The sequence below is a fragment of the Triturus cristatus genome, chromosome 4_2 (genome assembly GCF_964204655.1).
Source record: "Triturus cristatus chromosome 4_2, aTriCri1.1, whole genome shotgun sequence".
Classification (NCBI taxonomy): domain Eukaryota; kingdom Metazoa; phylum Chordata; class Amphibia; order Caudata; family Salamandridae; genus Triturus; species Triturus cristatus.
This window is the reverse complement of record NC_140586.1, coordinates 358826275-358848480: the sequence shown is the minus strand read 5'-3', so window position 1 is coordinate 358848480 and position 22206 is coordinate 358826275. Positions and strand designations below refer to the sequence as shown.

Genomic DNA, 22206 nt, shown 5'->3' with positions numbered 1-22206 from the left:
CAAGGTTGTGCTTTGACCGCGTCCCTCCTTTCTGCCAAAAGTAGTCTCTGCCTTTCATCTCGGGCAAACTGTCACTCTGCCCACTTTCTTTCCGCCTCCGCACCCTTCAAGAGATGAGGAGAGGCACCACCATCTGGACCCAAAATGTACGCTTTCGTTCTATCTCAACCGCACACAACAGTTCCGGGTGGATGACCAGCTCTTTGTTGGCTACGTGAGCGCCAAGAAAGGCCGGGCTGTGCACAAGCGAACTTTCTCTCGATGGGTTGTCTTGTGCATTAAAGCCTGTTACTCTGGCTAAAAAGGGACCTCCGGTTGGGCTGCGTGCCAATTCTACCAGGGCGACAGCAGCTACTACAGCATTGGGACGTGGTGTCCCCCTGCAAGACATCTGTCAGGCAGCCACTTGGGCCTCATTGCATACTTTCACTAAGCACTATTGCCTTGACAGTCCGGTCCGGAGAGACGGCTTCTTTGGCCGTTCGTTTCTCCGTGACTTTCTGGTGTAATCTCACTTTGCAGACCCACCACCGGGGTTGGTATTGCTTGGGTATGTATTCTAATGTAAGTAATCTATCACTAACGTGTCTCTTTCAGATGCCCAAGTTACTTACTTGTGTAATGATATCTCTGTAAGAGACATTAGTTAGTGATAGACTCCTTACAGCTCTCCCATCCTCCCCGTTCTGCAAACTGTTCTCTAGGGTTCAGGTCATCTCTTTTAGGGCCCTAGTTCTATTGCACCAGTAGTTGGTCTGCTCCTGGCGTGGAATAGTGTACAGAACTGACGTCAGCTCGCGTGGGCGCATCTAAGTACCTCCGACGACGTCATCTCGGTGGCTACGACGCCAGCGACGTACGCGGAGCCCCACAACGACGCCTACCGATGCACAGGGGTACTGCTGACGAAAACCTTCCAGATCCAGTCTGATGCCTAGGGATATTCTAAGGTAAGGAATCTATTACTAACTAATGTCTCTTACAGATATATTGTTACACAAGTAAGTAACTTGTGCGTCGGTTATGGACCCTCACCTCGTGTGCCTCTGGTGTCTGGAACGCGACCACGACCCAAAGTCGTGCTCCGACTGTCGGGCCATGAACCCGAAGTCTTTGCGGGAGCGGTCTCAAAAGCTTCTAGAGGCCCGGCAGTCTGCTCCGTGCCGTTTGAGGTCCCAGTCGAGAGGGAGCTCGCGGGACCGGTCGCGGAATCGTCGCCACCACTCATCTTTGAAGTCTTCAACAGGAAGTCTAGAGAGCCATTGAGCGCATTCCTGCCCCAGAAGTAGGCCGTGGATGTTACTCACTACTTTCTGGTCCCCAAGAAGGACAAGGGCCTACGCCCTATCTTGGACCTCAGGAGCGTCAACGTCTTCCTCCGGAAGGAGAAGTTCAAGATGCTGACGTTAGCTCAGGTTTTGGCTGCCCTGGACCCTGGAGACTGGATGGTAGCGTTGGACCTGCAGGATGCTTATTTCCATATTCCCGTTCTGCCGGCCCACCGGCGTTACCTGCGGTTCACGGTGGGCCATGAGCACTTTCAGTTCACCGTGCTCCCCTTCAGCCGTACCAGTGCCCCTCGGGTGTTCACGAAAGTGATGGCGGTGGTCGCAGCTCATCTGCGCAGATTAGGGGTTCCAGTCTTCCCCTATCTCGACGACTGGTTATTGAAGGCGGGCTCGTCCCAAGCAGTCGTCTCCCACCTCCAGAATACGGCCAACCTCCTGCACTCGCTGGGGTTCTCCATCAATGTGCCAAAGTCACATCTGAGTCCCTCCCAGAAGCTCCTCTTCATCGGAGCGGTTCTGGACTCGGCGCAGTTTCGGGTTTATCCTCCCGAACAGTGGGTTCGGGATATTCAGGCTCTGATTCCAGTCTTTTAGCCTCTATCCCGAGTTTCGGTCAGGTTGGCCCTACGGCTGCTGAGTCTGATTGCCTCCTGCATCCTGCTGGTGCATCACGCCAGGTGGCGGATGCGGGCTCTGCAGTGGGACCTGAAGTTTCAGTGGGCTCAACATCAGGGCAACCTGTCCGACCACATCCTGATCTCGGAGGGCACTGCAAGACAGTTGCAGTGGTGGTTCGTGGACCGCGATTGGGTCAGCGGCAGATCCCTACCCCAACCGGAGCACACAGTGGTGATGGATGCGTCCCTCCTGGGATGGGGGGGCCACATGGGAGAGGCGGAGATCAGAGGACTCTGGTCTCCGGCGGAGTCTCCGCTCCATATCAACCTTCTGGAGCTGCGGGCGATCCGACTTGCACTGAAGGCATTCCTTCCCTCTGTCCGGGGAAGTGTAGTGCAGGTGTTCACGGACAACACCACCGCCATGTGGTATTGCAACAAACAGGGTGGGGTGGGGTCGTGGACCCTATGTCAAGAGGCTCTGCGCCTCTGGACATGGCTGGAACATCAGGGCATCACCCTGGTGGTTCAACACCTGGCGGGTTCTCTGAACACCAGGGCGGACGAACTAAGCCGTCGGTGCATGATGGATCACGAGTGGCGTCTGAACTCGGACGTGGCGCAAGGCCTCTTTCGGCAGTGGGGAGAGCCTTGGTTAGATCTATTTGCCACCGAAGAGAACGCACAATGTCATCAGTTCTGCGCGTTGGAATTTCCAAGGCGGCACTTGCTCGGAGACGCTTTTCGCCGCGAGTGGAGTTGCGGTTTGTTATACGCCTTTCCGCCTATACCACTTCTGCCCAGAGTGCTGAAGAAGATCAGGCGCGACCGGGCCCAAGTCATCCTTGTGGCTCCGGATTGGGCACGAAGGTACTGGTATCCCGAGCTACTCTGTCAATCGATCCCCCGATTCGACTGCCTCTTCAGGAGGACCTTCTGTCGCAGTACCAGGGAATGGTCCTCCACCCGAACCTGTCCAGCCTCCACCTCCATGCGTGGAGATTGAGCGGCAACAGTTGATGCCTTTTGACTTGCCTCCTGAAGTCTGTGATGTTATTCTGGCAGCCAGGCGTCCCTCCACAAAGACGGTATACACCTGCAGGTGCAACACGTTTGTGGCATGGTGCACAGCAAAGGGGGAGGATCCCCTTTCCGCCCCTCTTTCTGAGGTTCTCCTCTTCCTTCTTTCTCTAGCCCAGCAGGGCTCTGCTCTGGGCACCATCAAGGGATATCTTTCAACTGTTTCAGCCTTCTTGAGGCTTCCTGATCAGCCTTCCCTCTTCAAGTCCGCTGTTTTCAATAGATTCTTGAAAGGCATCACGCACATGTTTCCTCCAGTTCCTTTCGTGCTGCCTCAGTGGGACTTGAATCTGGTTCTTACTTTCCTGATGTGCGCTCCCTTTGAACCACTTCATAATTGCCCTCTCTGTTTTCTGACTCTTAAAACCGCTTTCCTGGTTGCTGTCACCTCTGCCAGAAGAGTGAGTGAGCTCGAGGCTCTTTCATCTAAACCTCCTTTCTGTCCATCCGGACAAGGTTGTTCTGAGGACTCGTCCTTCTTTTCTTCCTAAGGTGGTTACTGCCTTTCACATCGGGCAGTCCATTACCTTGCTTACCTTCTTTCCGCATCCCTTGAAAGAGGAAGAGAGGCTCCACCATCTGGACCCAAAACGTGCGCTCTCCGTTTATCTAGACCACACAAAACAGTTCCGGGTGGACGACCAACACTTTGTTGGCTACGTGGGCGCTAAGAGGGACGGGCGGTGCATAAGCGAACCATCTCTCGGTGGGTCGTTTTGTGCATTAAGGTCTGTTATTCCTTGGCTAAAAAGGATCCTCCTGTGGGGCTGCGTGCCCATACCACTCGGGCCACAGCGGCTACTTCTGCCTTGGGGCGGGGAGTCCCTTTGCAGGACATTTGTCAGGCAGCTACGTGGGCCTCGCTGCAAACGTTTGCCAAGCATTACTGCCTGGACAGCCGAGTCCGGAGGGATGGTTTCTTTGGCCGTTCCGTCCTCCAGGACTTCCTGTTGTGATCTTGGTTCGCAGGCCCACCACCGGGGTTGGTATTGCTGGGGTATCTATTCTAAGGTAAAGAAACTAACTAACGTGTTTCTTTCAGATGCATAAGTTACTTACCTTCGGTAACGATCTATCTGTAAGAAACATTAGTTAGATTCCTTACCGCCCCACCCATACTCCCCGTTCTGCGAACCGATATCTAGGGTTAAGGTATTTCCCTATGAGGGCCCTAGCTTCATGGCACCAGTGTCGGTTTCTTGCATGGCTCTGCGTTCCTGGCACGGAAAGCTATGTACAGAACTGACGTCAGTGCGCAAGGGCGGCGTCTAAGCACTCCAGCGACGTCATCCCGGCGATCACGACACAGACGACGGACGCGGAGCCGCAGACGACGCCTACCGACGCGCAGGGGTACTGCCGAAGAAAAATCTTTCCAGATACAGTCTGACGCCTGGGGATATTCTAAGGTAAGGAATCTAACTAATGTTTCTTGCAGATAAATTGTTACCGAAGGTAAGTAACTTATGCTTCAACGTCGGTCGCCCTGAGACTCTACGCCTGACTGAGGTCCAGTGGCTTTTTAGGCAATGTCCAATCGACTCTTTTGGACATGCCCTCTGATTGCCGTCGCTTGTTTGACAACAAAGCGGGCAATGCACTTGAGCACATTAAGGATTCTAGGGCTACGGCCAGATCCTTGGGCCTCGCTTCCACTCGCCCCGCGCAGTCTGCTTTTCACCCCTTTCGTGGCTACGGAATGGGTGACCCACCACGTTCTGCCCAGAGCCACAGGCCTGCGTAAGCTGCCCAGCCTGTTCGCAGTTGGGGACGTGGGACCCAGCGTTGTGAATCTGGGGGCCAGCAGGCAGGCCAGTCCACCAGCGCCCCCTTTGCAGCAGCCTCCAAACCCTAGTCCCACCCTCCAGGTCCTAGTCCTACCCTCCAGGGCCACTAGTTGCCAGTGGGCGTCAGGATCCGCCATCACCTCCCCCACTGGCAGAACATCACGTCAGACAGGTGGGTTTTGCAGATAGTCCGAAGGGGCTACTCCCTCCCCTTCGAGACTACCCCTCCATCCATGCCACCTACATTCCAAAGCATGTCGGAGGATCACTTGGCCCTTCTCGATCAGGAAGTTGCCGCTCTCTTGGCCAAGGGAGCCATTGAGGTTGTGGTTGCTACTCCCACTACTTTCTGGTACCCAAAAAGGACAAAAGCCTGCATCCTATCTTAGATCTCAGGAACGTCAACCGCTTCCTCCGGAAGCTACTGTTGAAGGCGGGCTTGCCCCAGGCTGTCGTCTCCCACCTCCAGACCACGGCGGACCTCCTGCATTCGCTGGGGTTCACTATCAACGTGCGGAAGTCACACCTGACTCCCTCTCAGAAGCTCCTTTTCATCGGAGCTGTTCTGGATACAACTCAGTTTCGGGCTTATCCCCCCGAACAGCGAGCCTGGGATATTCGGGCTATGATTACAATCTTTCAGCCTCTATCCCGGGTTTCGGTCAGAATGACCCTGAGGCTGCTGGGCCTCATGGCCTCCTGCATCCTGCTGGTGGATCATGCCAGGTGGCATTCGTGGGCTCTGCAGTGGGACCTGAAGTTCCAGTGGGAATCTTTCCAATTGCATCCAGATCACGGAGTGCACTGTACGCCAATTGCAGTGGTGGCTCACGAACCAGGATTGGGTCAGCGGCAGATCCCTCTCCCTTACCCAACCAGAGTTCACAGTGATGACAGATGCATCACTTCTGGGGTGGGGCGGCCTCTTGGGAGAGATGGAGATCAGAGGCCTCTGGTCTCCGGCAGAGTCCGGGCTCCACATCAACCTTCTGGAGCTTCGGGTGATCCGTCTTGCACTGAGGGCATTCCTTCCCTCTGTCCGGGGAAGAGTAGTGCAGGTGTTCACGGAACACACCACCGCCATGTGGTACTGCAACAAACAGGGCGAGGTAGGGTCGTGGACCCTATGTCAAGAGGCTCCTCCGCCTTTAGACATGGCTGGAACATCAGGGCTTATCTCTGGTGGTTCAACACCTGGCAGGTTCGCTGAACGCCAGGGCAGACGAGCTCAGCCGTAAGTGCATGATGGATCACGAATGACGTCTTCATTCGGAGGTGGTGCAAGGTCTCTTTCAGCAGTGGGGAGAGCCTTGGCTAGATCTATTGGCCACCGAAGAGTAAGCGCAATGTCCACAGTTCTGCATGTTGGAATTTCCAAGGCGGCACTCGCTCTGCGACTCTTTTCATCGCGAGTGGAGTTGCGGTCTTCTATACGCCTTTCCGCCTATACCACTTCGTCCAGAGTGCTGAAGATCAGGCGCGACCGGGCCCAAGTCATTCTGGTGGCTCCGGATTGGGCACGAAGAGTCTGGTATCCCGAGCTCTTGCACATCTATGTGCTTATATAGCGCCGAATCACCCCTGGGGGTATCTCCGCGCTGTACATACCGCTGTAGGAACCCTTCCTGGCTATTCATGTGAAGTGTCCACTCCTGGGCACCCCCATAGTGAAGCCAGGCATCCCAGCGCTGTTGGGGCCGTTGTGGAGACTAAGCAAGCTATTGCCCAGAGTTGCAGCGTGGGACCCATGATTAGAATAGGCACTGATGCGAGAATATCCGGTCCGCGGAATTTATAGCCCGAGACCCTGCCGCGTCAGGAATCGAACCCTGGTCCCGGACCAGTGCTCTGCATCGAGGTCTGCCACTCTAACCATTGAGCCACACTTCTCCACATGGCCATCGATCCTCCGATCAGACTACCTCTTCAGGAGGATCTTCTGTTGCAGCAACAGGGGACGGTCATCCACCCAAACCTGTCCAGCCTCCACCTCCTTGCGTGTAGATTGAGCGGCAACAGTTGACAGCTTTTGACCTTCCTCACGTAGTCTGTAATGTTATCTTGGCAGCCAGGCTTCCCTCCACCAAAACGGTATACGCCTGTAGATGGAACAAATTTGTGACATGGTGCACAGCAAAGGCTGTGGATCCCCTCTCTGCTCCTCTTTCTGAGGTCCTTTTGTTCCTCCTTTCCTTGCCCCAGCAGGGCAATGCTCTGAGCACTCTTAAGGGCTATCTATCGGCCATTTCAGCCTTTCTTCGCCTTCCTGATCAGCCTTCTCTTTTCAAGTCCCCTATAGATTTCTTAAGGGCATTATTCACCTCTCTCCTCCTATTCCTTTCGTAATGCCCCAGTGTATCTTGAATCTGGTCTTGACTTACCTTATGTGCGCTCCATTTGACCCACTATATAATTGTCCTCTCAGACTCTTGACTTAGAAAACTGCTTTTCTCGTTGCCATCACCTCTGCTCACAGGGTGAGTGAGCTTCAGGCTCTGTCTTCTAAGCCTCCTTTCCTTGCTGTTCATCCGGACAAGGTTGTCCTTCGAATTCAACCTTTCCCCCTCCCCCCCCCCCCTCTCCAAAAGTGGTTACCTCTTTCCACTTTGGACAGACCATCACTTTGCCCACCTTCTTCCCGCCCCCGCATCCTTCAAAGGAGGAAGAGAGACTCCACTGTCTGGATCCAAAACGTGCATTATCTTTCTATCTGGATCGGAATAAACTATTCCGGTTGGATGACCAGCTCTTTGTTGGCTATGTGGGCGCAAGGAAAGGTCGGGCCGTGCAAAAACGTACCATCTCTCGGTGGGTTGTTCTTCGCATCAACATTTGTTATTCCTTGGCAAAGAAGGAACCTCTAGTGGGACTGCGCGCCCATTTTACCAGGGCGACTGCAGCCACTACTGCTTTGAGTCGTGGAGTCCCCCTTGGTGACATTTGTCAGGCAGCCACATGGGCATCCCTGCACACGTTTGCTAAACACTACTGCCTAGACAGTCAAGTCCGGAGAGACTGCTTCTTCTGCCAATTAATTCTCTAGGACTTTCTGGTGTGAACTTGCTTCGCAGACCCAGCTCCGGGGTTGGTATTGCTGGGGTATCTATTCTAAGGTAAGGAATCTTTAACTAATAGTCTCTTTTAGATGAACAAGTTACTTACCTTCGGTAACGATATATCTGTTAGAGGCGTATATTAGTTATAGATTCCTTACCGCCCCCCCCATTCTCCCCATTCTGTGAACTGACTTCTAGGGTAAGGGACTCCCTTTCAGGGCCCTAGTTTTGTGCACCAGTGGTCAGTGTCTTGCATGGCTCCGCGCTTCTGGTGTGGAATGTCGTGTAAAGAACTGACGTCAGCATACGAGTGCGGTATCCAAGTAGATACCGCGACGTTACCCCGGCGATCACGATGCCGACGACTAACACGATGTCGACCGACGCCACCTACCGACACGCAGGGGTATTGCTACGAAAAAGATTCTCCGGATCCAGTCTGACGCCTGGGGGTAATTCTAAGGTAAGGAATCTATAACTAATATATGTCTCTTACGGGTATATCGTCACCGAAGGTAAGTAACTTGTTCGTTAGTACTTAACTAATTTAGCCTCTGCTGTACCTCTGGGGACTCCCTGGACTCTGTGCACACTATACCTTAGTTTGGTATCGTATATACAGAGCCAGCTTCCTTCATACTGCTTCTACAACAGCAAAATGTATGGCCAAATCCGAGTCAAAGAAGATCAGTCTTCTTGTGCTAATCTGATGGCAGACAGCATAGGCATTGTATGTTGCCAGATAGATCAGGTGGATAACCAGCTTCTTGCAGCATGTGTGAGTTGTAAGAGTTGCATCACATGTTTAAGGTAGCTGGTCAGTTTTATCAACTGCACCCATGCACTTGTTGTTATCAAGTATACAGATAGGCTTGTACACATTTGTTGGAATCTTTTGTGGTGACTTCAAATTGCCACATACTGTACAGTGCCAACGCTGTGCAGCTCTCTGAACATATGTATTCCTTTATAGAAATTGTCCACACAAAGTTTGTGACCTTTATGAAAAAGCGATTTAGCAAGATCCCACACAATCTTTTCACTAGTTCTTATTGTGGAAGTTCAACCAGCAGGTTTTATAGTGGAAATCTGTCCAATGTACACTCTCAGGCTGTAACCAGCTTAACTCTCACACAACATATAAAGCGTGATACAGTAGCAAGCTCTCTTCCTTGATATATAGTGCCTGAATGGCAACCCCCTTTTGTAAAGGTTCAAAGACTGTATTCTTTCCAGGGTTATAAATAAATAAAAATACTTGAGAAAACTCCGAGAAATGTTCCACGACCGGCATAATTTTCAACAATTTGTCAATATTTGGATGGTTCTGTGGCAATGCCTCAGAGTTAACAGTCAAATTCAACTGATCCAGTATTGGATCTTTCATAGATTCACATGCTTGAATCATCCCCACCGTCGAGGTGGGAGTCCCACGGTAATCTTATAATGGCAGTAAATAACGTTACCATTGGCTATCATGCACTGAATCAAATGGACACACATTTCTCTACATTTCCACCAATGGAGTCTGATTACCACAGACAAATGGGTCCTGGATATAATAAAGTATGGCCATACTTTGGAGTTTGTGACAAGTCTACCTTCTCATCCACCTCAGACATGGCTTCCATCTCATCTCCAGTTGTTAAAGATGGAAGCATTCACTATGCTACAAAAAGGGCCATAGAAAAAGTTCCCCACATACAGAAGGGAAGGGTTTTTTATTCTCGCTTCTTTCTAACAAAGAAAAAGTCGGGAGAATGGTGGCCCATTCTAGACCTTTGAAACCTCAACAAGTATCTGCAGAAAAGGTCATTACGCATGGTCACTTTCCAGGAGATACTCTAGCTCTTCGATCACGCAGATTTTATGACAATTCTCGATTTACAAAGATGCATATTTCTGTTTCCCGATCCATCCAAAGCATCGAAAATTCCTTTGTTTCACTGTAGCAGGTGCTCATTATCAGTTCAAAGTCCTTCCTTTTGGTCTCTGCTCAGCTCCCCAAGTATCCAAGTGTCTGGACCCAGTTACTGCTCATCATAGACTTCAAGGTCTACAACTATTTCCTTTTCTCGACGACTGCCTAGTAAAGGTGCCATCTCGTCAACAAACCTCGGAGGCCTCTTCAATCTGCTTACGGATGTTTGGCTCCCTGTGGCTGACAATCAATTATCAAAAGTCTGTTCTAGTGCCGTCTCAAAGGATCACCTTTCTCGGAGCAACTCTGGATACCATACAAGACTAGGCATTCTTGTCTGCAGAAAGACCAGCAAATCTCATCTCATTGACGTGAAACTGACCGAAAAAGAGTTCGTTTCTGTATGCCTAGTGAAATCTCTACTCGGCATGATGTATTCAGCGATCCTGATCGTGCCTCACGCACGTCTCAAAATGAGACCCTTCTAGGAGCAGCTAGATGAACAATGGCTCAAATTAACCGGTTTAATTCGACAACCTGTTTCGGATAACTTCGCCCATGAAAAAGGCCCTTCCTTCATGGCAATACTCCAAGAAGCTCTCAGCTAATTTTCCATCCTCCGCTACCAGAGTTCATTCTTACTACGGACACTTCTCTGGAGGGCTGGGGAGCACATCTTCAGGCTCTCCAGATAAGAGGAAAGTGGTCCAAATCGCTTGCCAAGATGCCCCTCAACTTTCTGGAGTCGCGGCCATTTTTCTAGCCTTACAGGCTTTCCTTCCAAGATAAGGGGCTCTTCTGTTCTCATATGAACAGACAATACCATGTGCAAGTATTACCTCAACAAATGGGGTGGTACACAGTCCCACATTCTGTCTCTTGAAGTGCCAAAAATATGGTGATAGGTTCTTGCGCACCGCATCTCCATCAAGGTGAAACCTCTTCCAGATTTGAGCAACAGTCTAGCAGATTGTCTTAGCCGAACCTCCTACACCTGCCACGAGTGGGAGCTAAACAAAACAATTCTGAACTCCATCTTCCAGAGGTGAGTCAAACCCAACTTGGAACTTTTCGCCTCCCGAATGAACGGAGAAGGCCAGTTCTTCGCCAGTTGGGAACCGGAGAGAGGGTCAAGGGTGAATGTGTTTTTGATAAGATGGTCAGAGTTCTTTGCATACGCTTTCCCCCATATCCTCTCATAGCAAAACTTTTAATGAAAATAGAGAGCCATGCCGTCTGATTCTCATTGTCCCTTGCTGGTCTCGCCAGCACTGGTTCACAGAGCTCTTCCTACTCTCAGAATGTTGACCCTATCGCCTTCCAGTAACATCAACGCTTCTGACAATGAGCAAAGGGCAGATTCTCCATCCACATCCCGCATCTCTCTAATTGCATGCATGGCTCAAATTGAATGAATTCAAGAATTTGGATCTGCCTCAGGATTGTAAGGACATTCTGTCTAGAGCAAGAGCTGTATCTGCCAATAAGACCTACAGATTTAAGTGGGAATGCATGGTGCTTACAGAATAATGTGCATCTGTTCAATTGCTCACCAGAGAAAATTGTGCCCTACCTTCTCTCCTTGGCTAGATAAGGTCTCATGTATACGTCTATTAAGGTACACCTCACTGCCATTTCTAGTTAGACGTTCCTCCAATGCCCCATCTCTTTGTTCAATTCAAGTTGTGAAGCAATTTGTGAAGGGTTTGCTCAGGGTTTTTCTTACTATTCGGGCACCTTTACCTGAATGGTACCTTAATATTGTCCTTTCCCAACCTATGAGATCTCTGTTTGAGCCTATATACGGGGCCGAGGTCATATGTATTTCCTGGAAAGTGGCATTACTGTTGGCCCTTACATCCGCCAGGAGGGTCAGTGAAATTTCAAGCATATGCAATAAAAGAACCTTATCTTGACTTCACTAATCCAGCATTTATTCCTAAGGTTCCTTCTACTTTCCATCTTAATGAACCGGTTATTCACCAAACACTGTTTTTTAAACCCAACTTCACCAGATGAAAAAGCTCTGCACACACCAGATATCAAGAGATGTGTCAAGTTTTAATTACAGCATACAAAGTAAATTCAAAAGTCTGATTAGCTTTTCGTCTCCTATAGTTTACAAAGACCAGGTGCTTCAGTAGCCAGGGCAACTATTGCTCGGTGGAATCCGGCCACCATCCACTTTTGCCATGATAAAGTGGGCAAGTCACTCACAAACAAGCCTAAAGCTCACTCCGCGAGAGCAGCCTCATTCTCTACAGCTCTGTTCGCTGGAGTCCAGTTGGACGAAATCTGCCGCGCAGCAAAATGGAAGAGTGTGGATGCATATATTTACAAGTCACTACTGCTTGGATTTGGCTACCCATACGGATGCAGCGGTAGGACAAGCAGTCTTACGCAACCATTTTCAGTAAGGTAAGCCTCTGTCATGGAGGTGTTTCCTTTACTTCATTTACATTGTTAGCATATTATTCTTATACTTATTATGTTTACGTTTATGGAAACTGTACAGGCATATATGTTTCAAATGCTTACCTGCCATCCTCGTAAGGTTCATATTTGAAAAATTGTTCTGTTATACCTTCTTGCTATTCTGATTCAAGCATGTGAATCTATGAAAGATCCAATACTCGATAAGAAAACAAGTTACTTACCTGTAACTCCCATTATCCAGTATTGATATATTTCATAGATTGACATTTGACCCACCCTCCTCCCCTGAGATGCTTCCTTTATTTAATGATTAATAATCTTGTCTCACTTGTTCTAGAAAATCTGAGGGACTTGCCTCTGTTGAGAGTGTGCTAAAGGGTGCTGTCGTAGGATTGGCCATATTTCAAGTTTAGTTCTATTTATTTACAAATGATATGGATGGGCTACTCCAATTAATACTTAGTGCACCATATCCTATGGTAATGTTATTTATTGCTATTATAAGATTACTATGGGACTCCCACCTCGACGGCGGGGATGATTTAAACATGTGAATCTATAAAAGCTATAAATACTGGATAACTGAATTTACAGGTAAGTCACTAATTTTCTTGTGTTGCAGAACCAAAGAATGATCCCTACCAATGACAGGTGGGAAGCTAGGTGTTGTCCATACCGTGAGAGAATATCAGCAAGATTGTCCTGATGGTTTGAGCAGTATTCCGAGGAGCAGTGTAAGGCCCCAAAGATTTTTCAACTGCTTAGTTAAGTTTGGTACACAGATTTATCTGTTGCACAAGTTCCTCGAGAAGCATGTTATCTGTAAAAAGTTGGGATTAGTCGATGGACAAAAAAATAGCAGAATTCACATTATATCCACCATCTCTAGTTAAAGGAGGAATTAGCAGATGGAATATATTAGCATGCAAGTGGAACCCTTACTGTGCTTTGTGTGATTCCTGTTTGCACTCTGGATTATGCCACGCTCTCTCAGTGGCACAGATTGTGCCTGTGAAGTGAGAGCACGACTGCCCTGCTCCGCTGCATGGCCATATTCTTCAGAATCATCTAATAGAATGCTACCAGCTGAAAAATCACTTCGAAATTCCGATCCGTGATTAACTTTTAGGTACTGTTTCAGGATTAGAACCGGTCTTTGAGCTGTCTTCAATTAATTTATCTTAAGGCCTGGGCAGCAATCATCGAAATTCACATCTTTTTCTTTTCTAGAATTTTACTCCTCCATTTGTTTTTGCTAGGTAGAGTGGAGAGCTTATAAGAGCTGTTTATGCACAGATATGACGAGAAAATAAAAATGCAATGAAGTGCAAGTGAGAGTGGAGTACAAAAATATTTACAAAAGTAGAAAAAATATAATTAGTTTAATAAAACACTGGAAGGGGTTAATGAATTTTAAAACGTACTTTGAATCACTTCAAGAACACAGACTTTACAGCCTGGAGTAAAACAATCTACATGACAAAATGAAGGGATACAAATATAATTCACCTTGCAAAACACTAATCAATAGGGCAGCAGAAATACAGTAATCAATTAACCAACAAAGCAATACTTTACATCTGAGGATGGTGATCAAAAGTCAAAAAACAATTAGGGCACAGACTCCTGTGTGCTTTCATGTAATAGGATTACAATTTATCGGGAAAATTTACCTGACAGATTAGTTGGGACACATTTTAGATTTGCTCAGGGATCAGCAGTCCCCTGGGTGCAGAAGCCAAATTCAAAATGTCAGTCGCTATTTACCATCACCTTTAGGGTTGACAAAGCATTCAGTGAGACTGGTGCTGGATCAGTCCTCTTCTTCTCCTTACCCCCACACACACAGCCCTATTCGGGAAGAGAAAATGCTCATAATGAATTTGCACCACGTAGGTGTTGGCCCCTGTTTCGTAAGAGAAGGAGTTGAGGGGGGAGTGGGTGGGGAGGCAGCACCCCACTTAAACAAAAATCTGATCCTTGTGTAGTGGTGAATTCCTTTAGAGGATTGTGATTGGAAACTGGAGATCGTCCCCATTCCAGTGGTACCCCTTTTGCACTATATGTGCCCGAGGATGGTGCAGTCCCTCAGTTGCAGAACAATACCACAAAATAGCATCTGCCATTTTCCCTGCCCTTGGTGGGGGATGTTCATGGAGATCCTGGACCCAATCAGACCCTCACCACCCGGGAAGGGTAAATGCTGAAAATTAATTTGCCCCTAAGTAGGGTAGGTCCCTTTGCTGGGTGGGATGGGGGGGGTGGTTGGGTCAGAGGACTGCTATCTCACCAGCCTCATGATTGCCTCCTCAACCCTAAAGGTAAGGGAAAATAGCAGCAGGCATTTGAATTTGGCTTCTCTGTGGCTAGGGGCCTTCTGCTTAGTCTGAAGTAGTCCTTGTTTGAGGCTAGGTACTTGTTTTATGAAAAGTAGAGAAACAACCATTTTACCATAATATATTCTTGCCTGTACACTGATCTTAAGGGGGTCAATTTGCATGCAAAACTACTAGTACTCTATTCCAAGTATTTTTACATACACATGAGAGCTCGTTGCAGGGTACCCACCAACAAAAGAGAACAGCATATTATTTTTTTCATAGCTGAGGCATTTCTGCATTTTGTTGAGCACTCAAATTAAGTAATGCAGACCTCTTGGAAATCAATAGTCCTAAATCGATCTGTGATCTTTATGGTTTTCTGTATCCCTCTGTCTTGCCTTATATGATGTATTCTCTTGATTTCTCTTTGATACACCAGCTATTTATTTATTTGATGCAGGATCTTTCTAGTGAGCCTGAACCCAGACTTAGCACTCCCTCAAGTCCTGTCCGGACAGAACAGCAGAGCCGCAGCCCTTCTCCGGTGTCCATCTCTGGCAGTGAAACCAGTAGCATCATGCAGAAACTCAAGAAGATGCGAAGCCGCATGGATGAAAAGTAACTAACCAACCTTTTTTTCCATATTCTTATTGGCACTTGTGAAAAGCTGTTCTGCAGTTATGGCGTGGAGGTATCCAGGGCTGCTCTCTCATGAGAGAGTGCCTAGGAGTGCAAGTTTGGATGTTATGTCGTAATGCCTAGGAACCCAGTGATGTGCTGTATAGGTTGGGTAATACTATAATAACAGAGCCCAGAAATCCAGGAGTGTTTAGCAGTTGAAGTAAAAAATTGTTTAAAATGGTATTATTTTTGCAAAGTAACCTTTTTATTGAGTTTGAATGTAAATACAGCACCATCACAAACACCTTATGTATGTCGCTTGGACATAGTTGGTCCCCCTGAAGAGCACCTCATGCATTTGAATGTTCATGTTGGCCTGGTCCCTGATTCGGGTATGTCTTTTTCTTCTGAGGGAGTCAGTCCACCCCTTCTCTATCCATTTCATGCCTCCCAGAGTTGCTGGTTTTTCCCCAGGGATCCCTGGGACTCATAAACTGTTTACTTGCGTGTACAACATAAGTTCATCTCCGCCCTCCAAGCTCCCACCGGTGGGGCTCTTGCCTGCCATTGCATGCATGCAGTCTCTTTTCACTATTGTCCGACCCAGTTTAATGAGGACTCTCTCAGCGTTGATGTGTTTCTCACCATCTAACAGGTGGAGAAATGCTACTTTAGGGATAGGTTAATTAAGCGTCTTAGGACAGTTCCTAGCATGTCTCCTAGTTCTTTCCATAACGGCTGGAGGACTGTACAGTCCCAAACTATGTGAATGAGGTCGCCCACCATGTTCCTGCATCCTAATATGGTATTAACCCTTTTTTCCCCTTCGTTACACAGTATATTACTTCTCCAGTCCTTTTGAAATTCAAAGTGCCAACTATTCTCCATGCCTTCTTCCAAAGGATCAGTAGGTACAGAGTAGAAAAGGGGATGGATGAAGAGAAGGAGGTTAGAAAAACTCTGAATATATCAATTTTCAGTTTTTTATCCATGGCTTGTGAGCTGCTGATACCTAGATCTGTATCTAGGGCTATACCTCCACCATGCACTTTTTTTGTGACCCAGTAATCCTAAAGGGAGGGGTGCCATTTAATCATTCTTTAAAGAAAGAGGGGTTCCATGTGCTTACATTTTTCCCTTTACACAGTGATGCTTATTTCCGTGCATTACATACATCTCCATCCAGTTTAGTTGTTCATGATTTTATGTGTAGGAAAATGGATTATTATGTGGTGTGCTTGTGAGACCTTACCAAGTAATCCTGTCACAATCTCTATCCAGTCCAGTTAGGTTCTTTAAAAAGAAAAAAGAACTTAGTAGCACAGAGCAGTCAGGCTTGTTTCAAGCAAGAAGTGTAAAGCATTTAGAAGTACCAAAACATTTAATAACTGAGAGGTACAACACAATAAAAATCTGACATTAAATAGAGTGTATTTTTATCTTAATTTGAACACCAGAGCAACAAAAATATATCGAGGGGAACCGAGCATATAATTTTTCAAAGGTAAGTGAAATACTTTGACTTTAATTGGTTGGCTGCAATAAACAAGTGGTTGGTAGCCAATGGTTAAAACAGCTGTTGGAATACTCTTGGACTAGTGACACTGGCTGGGGCCAGTAACATGGACTACTCTGGTCCACTCGGACAGTTTACCTGTGTTAAAGCGGTCCAGTCAAGATGTGGTCCTGATGCTGTGGATGAAGCTGAGATGCTGAAGAGATGTGCTGAGTTCCTTTGGGGTGTACGAAATTCAGGGGTCGACTCCGACCTCAAGACTCTGTCAATGCTTTAGCAAGGGAGTCCATTCCAGGTCCAGTTGCCACTGGTCTGCTGGTCTCCAGGTTACAACATGTTCAGCTGTAGCTTAGAGGTAAGTGGATCCTTTTCTTTGTGGGACCTGAGTCCACTTCGACTTTGTTTATGGGTTCCATGGGTGGGGGGCTACCTCAGGAAGGTCCAGACTCTGTCGCCCCAAAAACACTGTTTGAGGCATGTGTGCTGTAGATACACTAGCTTTGCATAAGTCCGCCATCTCGTTTTGGACTTCACACACGTTATTTTTGTTCTAAGAAGTTTTCAAGTCACGAGACAGTGTGACTCCTCTTCTTGGTAATACTGCGCGTGGTCATCAACGGCATCTTCAGATTGTTTTTTTCCGGCAACGGGTTCGGATGTAGTATCTCGCGCTCCGGTTCAAGTCTCCTTTGGCCCATTTTCGGTCGGTTCTATCTCTCGACTGTATTATCTCAATATGTAACTTATTACCTCCCATACTTGGACTTTCCGTTTGGGTTTTTGGCTCGTTCCCTTGGCCTACGGGCCACACCCGACCAGGCATCACTTCTCCATTTCCAACGAGCTTGAGAATAACCTGCTAATGGAATGCGTTCCATTTCTGTCCGAAGTGTCACTCCAAATACCCTCACACCAACCAACATCCCATTTGCAACTTATGCCTCTTGCCCGAACATCGAAAGGACACCTGTGAGACCTAAAAGTATTTCCGGTCTAAGAAGACTCTTAGGGGCCAAAGGGCTAGACAACAAGAAATGCAGCACAAGCAAATGGACGATGTCCCTGACATCTTCACTCGACAAGATGACGAGGCTTCAGTGGCACAGGAGGAATCACTCACTTTCCATCCATGATTCTGAGTCTCAGTCAGAAAAGGACTGGGCCACTCATCAGCCAGTACAGAAACAACATACCATGAGTAATTCTAGACCTGCTCCGAAAACCAAATTCTCGGCTTCCACCGCAAAAGCTGCTCACGGGCCGCCACTGCAGACAAGCCGTGGCATGCACCAAAACATGACTCCGAAGCCTCACCCTCCAGCTCGGCTCCGAAAGTTCGGTCTACAGCCGTGGCCTCCATATTCCTTCCGTCCGAGACCACAGCACCTCGGTCTAAGGTCTAGGCACCGAAAAAAGACTTGTTTTTTCGGATTCTGATATTCCTCCATCGAAAACAAAGCTTCCACCACCGAAATGCTTCGTTTGAATGCTCCTCCAGAGCCAATCCTCGAACAATTGCATCAAAAGCTCAGTCCGAAACCGAAAACACTTCAAATTCCACTTAGAACAAATACAATTCTGGTACAGTCACCAAAACAACATCTCCTAAAAAGCAGTTACGTTTTGAGGAGGCTTTGGGCATTCCTGTTCAACCACTAAAGAAGAAGAGAAAGGATGCTGCAACTAGTCCATTCCTACTTCACCTGTACCACAGTCAACACCTCCACCACAGTCAACACCTCCACCACCCACTCCACCACCTCACTCACCACAATTGTCTGAATCAGGTAGCATGTCTCCTCAGTTAACAGTAGAATATGATCCGGATATCTCAGATGAAACGCAACCAGAGGAACCCTGGGATGATTATAATATTGACCCTCATGCTGCCACTGATCCTAATTTATATCCCAGCTGTACATCACCACCTGAAAAGTGGCCGCTCTTACTATGAGATCCTGATAAGCTGATGCAACACAGCTTATCAGGATCTCATAGCAAGAGCAGCCACTTTTCATCAGGTACCTTTATATAAGGACTCAATAGAGAAAGATATCCTCTTTGAAACTTTGTCATCTGCACAATGAAGGGCACAATTTTTACCACACCTCAAATGTGCGACTCTTCAATCAGATGAAATTTTTAAGCAGCCTGTCAAATCAAGGATAATTACTCCACGCATTGAATAAGAAATGCAAAACACCACCAACAGACCTCATTTTTATTAGAGGTCAATTAACCCCAGACTCTTTAGTGGTGTCCAATGCTAGGAACAAAGCTAACTCCCAAACAACTGCAGAAGCGCCAGCACCAGAAATGAAGTCCAAACTCATGGATGCCTCTGGTAAAAAAGTTGCGGCACAAGCAGCTAATCCTTAGCATCTGATAAAGACATCTAGCTGCAGATTTATTAACTTTTGAATTCTCCCCAGGCACCAGTCTGTAGCCCAAAAACTAGAACATAATGGGGTGAACTCTGTATCTTACGCTGTGTGATAGGTATTGTCGGAAACAACATGATGGAGACTTCTATCTGAAGTTACCTTACCTGTTTTCGATATATATATATCAACCACAGTTTTTTCTTCGTTTACAGAGCCACAGACCCTGGCAGGGCGGCTTCGTCGAGCAGGAACGAAGAATCCTGTTTTAAATCCACAAAATATTTCTAAACAGAAATTCGACGACTCCGATGAAAAAAGCAGCTCCAAGCACTTTATTTCAAACTTCAGAGACAGGCAGGCAGTCCACCATAAACACTTTGCCCATAGTCCTTACGCGTTTCAGCTTTCTCTCAAGCCTTGATCACAGGTAGGCATTTCATCAAAGCAGGAGTCACATGCTTATTTAGCATAGGTCAGACTACCGGATTGGTTGTAGTCCATCAATTACTGTGTCCGTTTCTGATGAGCACACTTTCAAAATTGTTCTTTAAACTGCATTCTTTTTAAAGCGTTTTTTTTTTTTTTTTCTTTTCATGTTTTGCTAAACTGCAGTCTATAATCTTTTACTCATGTGAGAAAAAAGTGTGCTAAAAATAAATCAGTGCCATGGACTTGCCTCATGCAGTTTCACTCTCCCAGTGCGTGTTTGAATGCTATTAACATCAGCCAGCAGAATGGAATATTCTGCAAGCATCCCTTGCCCACCTCCTTTCTGAAATTTCTTCTGGGTGCAATCCCGTGTTCATTTGTAAAAGGTGGCAGGCGGGTCAGGCACCAATTACTGTGTCCGTTTCTGATGAGCACACTTTCAAAATTGTTCTTTAAACTGCATTCTTTTTAAAGCGATTTAAAACAGGATTCTTCGTTCCTGCTCGACGAAGCCGCCCTGCCAGGGTCTGTGGCTCTGTAAACGAAGAAAAAACTGTGGTTGATTTATTGAGAGGAGCCTGACCCGCCTGCCACCTTTTACAAATGAACACGGGATTGCACCCAGAAGAAATTTCAGAAAGGAGGTGGGCAAGGGATGCTTGCAGAATATTCCATTCTGCTGGCTGATGTTAATAGCATTCAAACACGCACTGGGAGAGTGAAACTGCATGAGGCAAGTCCATGGCACTGATTTATTTTAGCACACTTTTTTCTCACATGAGTAAAAGATTGTAGACTGCAGTTTAGCAAAACATGAAAAAAAACAAAAAAACGCTTTAAAAATAATGCAGTTTAAAGAACAATTTTGAAAGTGTGCTCATCAGAAACGGAACAGTAATTGGTGGACTACAACCAATCCGGTAGTCTGACCTATGCTAAATAAGCATGTGACTCCTGCTTTGATGAAATGCCTACCTGTGATCAAGGCTTGAGAGAAAGCTGAAACGCGTAAGGACTATGGGCAAAGTGTTTATGGTGGACTGCCTGCCTGTCTCTGAAGTTTGAAATAAAGTGCTTGGAGCTGCTTTTTTCATCGGAGTCGTCGTATTTCTGTTTAGAAATATTTTGTGGATATATATATATATATATATATATATATATATATATATATATATATATATATATATATATATATATATATATATATATATATATATATATATATATATATCCTGCCTTTTTGGGTATGTATCTATTTTCTCTGTGTTTTACAAGTCCTTGGAAATCATGGCAGATACTTCTTGAGGTGGACTTGTGATCAAATTGTGTTTCGTATCACGTGTTGTTGCATGCGATTTGTTTCTAACAAGGATTCATTTTGTATATTATTTCCTTTGAATGTTTCGTTTTTTTTCTTATTTAATGTTTTGATACTGCACTGATAGGTGCCTTCCCCTTTCTTCTTTCACTTGCCTTGGTATTTTGAGCACGTGCCCACGGCTCTGAGTCCCGTTCAGACTTTCGTACAATGACACTGAAGACCATGCTGGTGCATGCTTTGTAGATACTTGCGGTCCGGCAGTAAATGTAGGCCAGCGAAGCTCTGAGTTGTCAAACCACTCGGAGTCTATTGTGACACAAATTTATATGTATTATGTATATGTCAAGGTACACCTTTGTGGCAATTTTTTTTTCTTTACAACTGGCATAATTGCTGAATACCAATATTAAATTCAAACCTATTAGTGTCATTTTAGTTTCTTTACAGTTCATTATGTAACCTTCAAGTTGTCATTTTGTTCAAACAAAATTCTTCATGCCATGGAAGTATTATTGTTTATCGTTCTTTTGGGTTCATTCATCTTGGTATAATGGATTGAGTTCTGAGAGTTCTTCTTTGGATTTTATTTGGACACTTTCATGACAGGATTTCATGACTTTTGTTTAGCACTCGGGCCTTTTGGCCATCGAGTTCTCTTCCCTTTTTGGGATAGAGGATAGTGTCTGATAACTTACAGATGGTTCTTTAAGAGTTTTTTCCACTTTCCTTGAAGGGACGATTGCTTTTCATGTATATGTTCTGTGACAGTGATTGTGGATTCCATCAAAAGCCAAGCTCTTGTTTTGCTGTTCCTACGTACAGTTAGTCGATTGTTAGTTATGACCGGCTGGTTCTCTTTGAGAACTTTTGTAGGATGAGTTTGCAGACCCTCCTCCATGGGGCAATAGCTATGGTATTTAATTCAAATTGAATCTGCGACTAGATGTCTCTATCAGATGTAAAAGTTACTTTTCTTTGGTAATGTGATATCTGGTAGAGACAAAGTCTAGCCGCAGGTTCATTAACTTCCTGCCCATCCTAACCACTCTGCGAATGACTTATGAGGTAAGGGTTATACTCTTTTTCAGCACTGGTTTTTTATACCGGTAATCACTAGCTCAACTTATGCTGGAACTCAACAAACCAGTTGGCCTGGCCACATAGGTTTTTGTTGACAAGTTGCTGTACCATCTATTTCCAAATGTGTGTGGTCGGTGGGGTGGGGGTGTTTTGTCTTTCACACTAGATTAGACACCAGTGGGCAGTATCGATTTATTTGTTCTTTATTTGAAAGTCTTTGGTAAATCCATGCTTTGTATTGACAACTTGGTGTAGTTTTTATAGATTTTGTTTTGCTATTACCATGCCATTCATTACCATTGATGAATGGACTATAGAGTGTAAGGGTTTCTTCCCTTACTTGATGAT

General features: G+C 46.5%; 1 protein-coding gene across 1 annotated transcript in view; it reads left to right on the top strand.

Moving 5' to 3' along the window:
* The window catches only part of CEP350 (centrosomal protein 350), a 1602561-nt gene that overhangs the window by 1194210 nt on the left and 386145 nt on the right, over positions 1-22206 (top strand). Inside the window, exon 27 of the mRNA XM_085601771.1 lies at positions 14968-15125. Coding sequence (XP_085457897.1) covers positions 14968-15125 — 158 coding nt within the window. The remainder of the gene's footprint in view (positions 1-14967; positions 15126-22206) is intronic.